General features: G+C 34.4%; 2 protein-coding genes across 2 annotated transcripts; one reads left to right on the forward strand and one right to left on the reverse strand.

The window, feature by feature from the left end:
• Positions 1 to 2,368: 2,368 nt before the first annotated feature.
• Positions 2,369 to 3,385, reverse strand: LOC110791539 (uncharacterized). The gene has a single exon (XM_021996290.2). It carries the CDS (start codon positions 3,383 to 3,385, stop codon positions 2,369 to 2,371), a length of 1,017 nt encoding a protein of 338 aa, XP_021851982.2.
• A 437-nt stretch (positions 3,386 to 3,822) lies between these two features.
• LOC130469852 (agamous-like MADS-box protein AGL29) lies at positions 3,823 to 4,260 on the forward strand. Its single transcript, XM_056839358.1, has one exon. It carries the CDS (start codon positions 3,823 to 3,825, stop codon positions 4,258 to 4,260), a length of 438 nt encoding a protein of 145 aa, XP_056695336.1.
• The last annotated feature ends 3,040 nt before the right edge of the window (positions 4,261 to 7,300 follow it).

The following is a 7,300-nucleotide window of genomic DNA, read 5'->3' on the forward strand; positions in this document are numbered from 1 at the left end:
AAGTCCAGTCCTTCTCTAATTGCCAGACTGATAAGGAATCTAAAAGTAGTTGCGTCCACCACAGGAGAGTATGTTTCTTCATAATCGATTCCAGGTCTTTGTGAGAATCCTTGTGCAACCAAACGTGCCTTGTATCGCACAATTTCTCCATCTTCGTTCTTCTTTCGCACAAAGACCCATTTATGTCCCACTGGTTTTACACCTTTAGGTGTACGGACTACTGGTCCAAATACTTCTCTCTTTGCAAGAGATTTTAATTCTGCCTCAATTGCTTCCTTCCATTTTGGCCAATTATCACTTTGTGTACACTCTTCAATAGACTTTGGTTCTTGATCCTCATTTTCATCCATAACATCAACTGCTACATTGCATGCAAAAATTTCATCGACGTCGATTTTATTTCGGTTCCATTTCATTCCAGACATGACATAATTAGTTGAGATCTCTTCATTATCAGGTACCTGAATTTCTTCATTCGTCATGTCTAAAGTCTCTTCTGGAGATCCTTCAGAATTCTTTGCTTCCTCGGTTTGGCCATTATCAATCGCCGCTCCTTTTCTTTTCCGAGGATTCTTATCTTTGGAACCAATAGGTCTACCACGCTTCATGCGTGCTATAGACTCACTAGCAGTTTGATATTGTCCTGCTGGGACATCAAGTTTAATTGGAGCATTTATAGCTGGTATATGTGACTTAGTCACTCTATTTGGGTCAGTAAATGCGTCTGGCAATTGATTTGCTAAGCTTTGTAAATGAATTATCTTTTGTACTTCTAATTCACATTGTTTAGTACGAGGATCAAGATGAGACAATGATAATTCACTCCAAATGATTTCCTTCTCCAGCTGTGTATTTTCTCCCCCTAATGTTGGGAAGACTGACTCATTAAAATGACAGTCTGCAAATCGAGCCTTAAATAGATCCCCTGTAGATGGCTCTAGATATTTAATTATTGATGGGGATTCAAATCCAACATATACTCCTAACCTCCTTTGAGGGCCCATCTTAGAACGATGTGGTGGAGCAATTGGAACATATACAGCACATCCAAAGATTTTCAGATGGGAAATATTTGGTTCCTGACCAAAAACCAATTGTGATGGGGAGAACTTTTGATTACTCATTGGCCTGATGCGAATTAATGCTGCTGCATGTAATATAGCATGTCCCCAAGCAGAGATTGGGAGTTTGGACTTCATAAGTAATGGTCTAGCAATCAACTGGAGACGCTTGATTAATGATTCAGCCAGACCATTTTGTGTATGAACATGTGCTACAGGATGTTCAACACTTAGCCCAATGGACATGCAATAATCATCAAAGGCTTGAGAAGTGAATTCACCAGCATTATCAAGACGAATTGCCTTCATAGGGAAATATGGAAAATGTGCTCGTAATCTAATCAATTGAGCAAGTAGTCTCGCAAACGCCAGGTTACGAGTTGATAACAAGGATACATGTGACCATCTACTAGATGCGTCAATTAAAACCATAAAATATCTAAATGTTCCACACGGTGGGTGAATTGGCCCACAAATATCTCCTTGTATACGTTCCAGAAAATTGATAGATTCAAAATTTATTTTGGCTGGTGAAGGCCGTACTATAAACTTGCCTTGTGAGCAAGCAGCACATGAGAAATCATTAGCAAGAATCTTCTGGTTCTTCAGTGAATGCCCACACGAACTTTCAATTATTTTTCGCATCATTAATGAACCGGGGTGGCCTAACCGGTCATGCCAAACAGTGAAATTATCTATAAACTTCTGGTTTACCGTAGCATATGTTTCAATTGTATTGATTTTAGTGTAGTACAAACCAGTGGAGAATGCAGGTAATTTCTCCAAAATATGCTTAGCGCCTTGGGAAATACTCGTGATGTGAAGGTATTCAATATTTCCTTCACTTGTTGTCTCAACATGATATCCATTATGTCGAATATCTTTAAAGCTCAATAAATTTCTTTGAGACTTGGGAGAATATAATGCATCAATAATTTCAAATTTCGTTCCCATAGGCAATAATATATTTGCTCTTCCGGAGCCTTCAATTATATTTGTACTACCTGATATAGTACTCACACTAGTTTCTTTCATTGTCAAATAAGAGAAATATCTCTTGCTTTTCAATATGGTATGAGTAGTTGCACTGTCTGCTAAGCATAAATCTTCACCATTCATTGCTAACTGAACTTGAGGGGTATTCATGTTCTTCAAATAAATGAAATATCAATAAGAATAACTTAATAACCGAAATTTAACAATGTCATATAAGACCATAGTTCAAAACAAACAAAATCCAAAATAAAATAACATGAATCCAAGAAAACAAAGTTTTATTCTTAAAGGACCATAAACGACTCTAAGGATTAATTATTCCCTTCAGGGGTGGTGAGAAAATCAGCAACTTCCAGGTGAGTTGTATTGCCACAATCAAAATCACCTTCGCCATCTTCGTACACAAGATTTGTTTCTACTTTCTTTCCCTTTTGCTTCAGTGATTGTTGATAAAGCTCAACCAGGTGTTTTGGTGTACGACATGTACGAGACCAATGACCTTTTCCTCCACATCGATAACATACATTGGTCACATTCTCGCTTTTATCTTTCTCTTGTTTGTTACCATCTTTATTGTCCCACTTCTGGTGGGGATACAAGTTCTTGAAAGAACCACCTCGGACTCGACCTTGACCATATCCATATCCACGTCCACGTCCACGTCTTTGACCACGTCCTCGACCGCTATTGTTGGCATGATATTTTTCTTTCCCATTATGGGATGTCACATTCGCTTCAGAGAATGGAGTAGATCCAGTTGGACGGGATTCGTGATTTTTCATTAATAGCTCGTTCTTTTGCTCAGCCACAAGGAGACAAGATATAAGTTCAGAATATTTCTTAAATCCCTTTTCACGGTATTGTGTCTGCAGGACAATGTTATTTGCGTGAAAGGTAGAGTATGTTTTCTCTAACATTTCTGCATCAGTGATTTTCTCTCCACATAACTTCAATTGTGAAGTAATTCTGAACATAGCTGAGTTATATTCACTTACAGACTTAAAGTCTTGTAGTCTTAAATGTAACCAATCATAACGAGCTTTAGGCAATATCACAGTTTTCTGGTGGTCATACCTCTCCTTTAGATTACTCCAAAGGATTTGTGGATCTTTTACAGTCAAGTACTCAATCTTAAGACCCTCATGGAGGTGATGGCGAAGAAATATCATAGCCTTAGCTTTGTTTTGACTTGTTGCTTTATTTCCTTCTTTGATTGTATCACCAAGGTCCTTTGCATCTAGGTGAATTTCGGCATCTAACACCCAAGACAAATAGTTCTTTCCAGTAATATCAAGGGCCGCAAATTCAAGTTTTGCAAGATTCGCCATAACACACTATACAATATTATAATAATACTATTAATTAGGGCTCTCTTACTACTACACTTTAAAACTTGTTACAAAGCATGATCGATAGTGACAGATTCTCTTTATGATTTTCTCCTTGTTAAATCTCTTTGATTTCCGTCAGTGGTTTGAACTGGTGCTGATAACGTGTTGTGAATAAAACAGGAGAGATGAGAGAGAAAGTAGGGTTGTCCGTGTTATTCCATATAGTACCGGTATATATAGGATACAATGGTTAGGGTTTTACTGAACCCTAGAATATTCCGGAAACATTAACGAGGGTATAATGGGCATCCATTATTATGTTTCATAACAACTTTCTATATATAATTAAAACATATCACATGAATTTACTCAAAAAAATGAATTAATCTCTTTCCTCTCATAGAAAAAATAAGAGAAGTAAAGAAATTAGCGCCATGGCCGACAACAGTGGAGTCTTGATGATCAACAACAACAATAAACCCAGAAAGAAAACGAAAGGAAAATCAAAAGTTCCAATGGAGTTAATCCGCGATCCAAAATCTCGTTTTGTGTCCTTCTCCAAGAGAGAAAAGGGTCTGTTTAAGAAATTGGATTTCCTATCGTCTTCTTTTCCTTCCGACATCGAGATGGTAGCCATTGTGTTCTCACCTACGGGGAAACCCTTTTCTTTCGGCTGCCCGAGCACAGAAGCAATTACCGCGTGTTTTCTTGGTCGTGACGACAATTTTGTCGTGGGAGAAAGAGAGATAATACAGAAGAAGAAAATCAAAGAAACTTTAACTTCATCAATGATGACTTCTCCTCCTTTTTCTTTTAAATACTATCGAATGTCGTTCCGCTTGCTGATAAGCATGTTGACGTGGAGAAGTTAAATTTCAAAATATAAATAATGAACGGTCAAAATTATAGTTCTCACCATAAGAGTGGTTCTCACCATAAGGTGGTTCTCATGTGAACCTAAATCTATATATGTATTTTCTTTTTTTTCTATTTGATTCATAATGAATGGAAAAGGAAAAAGAATAATGTCTGGATGATATTGATTTTGATTGGAGCCCAAATAAACATGGTTCGTGGTCATTCCTATACATTAACAAATGCTAAAGTTCAACATTTTTTTAAAAGATACTACATATTAGATAAATTAGGAGTCAGAAAAAAAAAATTAGTGTTTTAGAGTTTTTTTTTTTGGTAATTATAGGTCGGTACTGACTTAGTGATCAAATCAAGGGATATGGATTTTACAGTTTCACCAATGTTTTTATTTACGGGGAAATAATATTTGGAATATATTCTTGGCACTGAAAGTATTTGTTATATTTTTCTTGTCTATGTTACTTATGACCAATTAGGTTTTTTCAAGTGTTTGGATTGCTTATTGTATGTGCATAAATAACTTAGAGAACACATTTAATTTACAATTAGTTGGTTATCGTTGTTGTTTTGTACTTGGTGCTTGTAATTCTCTTGTTGGTTAATAAATAGTTAAATTATTTCACTATTTTCTCATGTTGTTGCTTTTTCAATTTCCTCTAACAATAGCTCTTTACCTTCATTTTAAAGTACAAAATTGTACCGAGTCATACTTCATTTTATATGAATCTTTCAACATTGAAGAAATAAGTTGTTATATTAAGTTGGATTCTCTCTTTTAAAGAAATGGGGAAAAACTCAAAGAAACATATAGAAATAAACATCATCTGCATAAGTTCCCAGGAACCCAATTATGTTCTTGTTGGGTGTAAAATTGCCAGCACCTCAAATTCTGACTGAAATTTTAAACGATACTTTGCAGTAAATTAGTTTTTTTGACAAAGAAGTATTTCAAATCATCAAAAATTTAATAAATGTATTTGTGAAATGTACTTACTTTGTGATGTTATAAATGAGTTTTTTAAATTCTTTTACAAGCTATGTGCTTGGGCTTACAAGGAACCTTAAAAGCTTGGTTGAATCCCCCTCTTTCCATATATAGAATCTTCATCGTCTATCAACCAATGATCAAAGTTGTATCTAATAGTAGTGAGATTTATATCTTTTAGTATCTTGCCTGTTGAACAATGCTACTCCGTAAATTCTATTATGGTAATACTTTTAACAATACAAAATTATTTACAGAAAATTATATAAAAATAAAATATTTCCGTAAATGAATTTTTCATATATCACTAAATTTGATTTTCCCTACACATATAATAAAAAAATATTTAAGTTAAATGATATGAATTGGATAGTATCATTGAACTACAATTCAAAACCATGCATATATTTAAATGTTTATTTTTTAAACATTTTATTATTTAAATTTCCTATAACATTAAAACATATACAAAAACATTTCCAAAAATGTCAATATTATTTTTTAATAAAAATATCAAACTCATTAAATGAAATATTTACAATTAGTATCATTAAATGAAATAATGAAACTACAATTTATATCTCGTATAATCGAATTTTCTTTGGTAATATTAATGTTTTTTTTTTTGCAGTCATAACTTTAAGTAATTATTAAAATTGTTTTAAAATTCATAAAAGTTAAAGGTGTAATACCTCGTATTTTTGCGTGTATGTTAAAATATATTTTTTTTTGGCAAGCAAGCAAGAGATATATATTAATCAAACAATCAAACAGTACAACCTAGCTAAGGGGGAGAAGTCTTTCACCCCAAAGCATCAGTAGGCCTAAGCCAAACAAACAAACTGAAAAAACAAGCTAAGGGGGAGAAGTCTTTCACCCCAAAACACCAACAAGACTCAACACCCTGTGTCTGAAAGAAACTGTAATACCCCGACAATTCTCCTTTTTCTAAAATAACCCTTTGTATAAATATAACTATAGAGAATTATCAAAGTATTATCGCCCGTGTGAAAACGTAATGGCTTATTCAGAATTTTGCAGCGGAAAACATAAAACTAACTTTAGGTTTATAAATAATCAATTACATAATTAATCCCAAAAACCAATCAACGGAAATAAGGGAATGTGAATAGTACGACAAGTTTAAAGTCCAATTTAACAAACCCAAGTCACTTGGCAAAACAAATTAAATACAAGCTTTCTAATCCCGATCTCAATGATGCATCATCTTCAGACCTGTAAATGGACAATGCTTATTGATCCTTAGAGACCGCTCACCAAAATGGGTCATCACATGATCAATAAGGCATAGCCATGATCAACACACACAAACAAAGCACGTAATCAGCAAAGCTGAGTACTACATACGAAACCAATAATAATCCTAACATGATAAACGAACAATCCTAACATGATACTAATAAAACATAAGTAAGGACGACCCAAACATATTAACTTGAAAACCACATTTGACTAGACTAGACCTTTGTATTATTAACATATTTTAATTGAAATAGTCAATGGACCGAGTTGTCCAACCCAGAAGTCTTCACTAAGGAAGACGAGGTACGGGCGCGACTCCGTAACCTCAATGACATACGATATCGAGGAACTTTTGAATAAAATAGAACACGGTGATCAATCCAGTCCCAGAAAAGACCATGGGCTACCACCAAGAACCCCAACTCCTGTTTGTCCGTCACTTCAGACGTGCACAGTCTAAAGCTATTTCTATTCAATTTCACTTTACATGATTTACCAATTAATACTTTGTTATGACTCAACAATCACATAAATCATAAAATCAACAAGTATTCACAACTGTTTTTATCTTTGAATTAGGTAAGCGATCACAAAGTTATCAATCAAGAACCCATTCCAATTAATTCAACCTTTCCTTTACCAATGATTAACCACCTCTATATAGGTGTAAAAGATCAACTTACTAAACAAGGTCCTCGGCCCTCATAAAGTAGTGAAATGCTTAAAAAGGGAACAACGATCAATCGATCTAAACCAATATATATGAAATAATATAATGTTCCCAACCA

Source organism: Spinacia oleracea, chromosome 3 (assembly GCF_020520425.1).
Source record: "Spinacia oleracea cultivar Varoflay chromosome 3, BTI_SOV_V1, whole genome shotgun sequence".
NCBI lineage: Eukaryota > Viridiplantae > Streptophyta > Magnoliopsida > Caryophyllales > Amaranthaceae > Spinacia > Spinacia oleracea.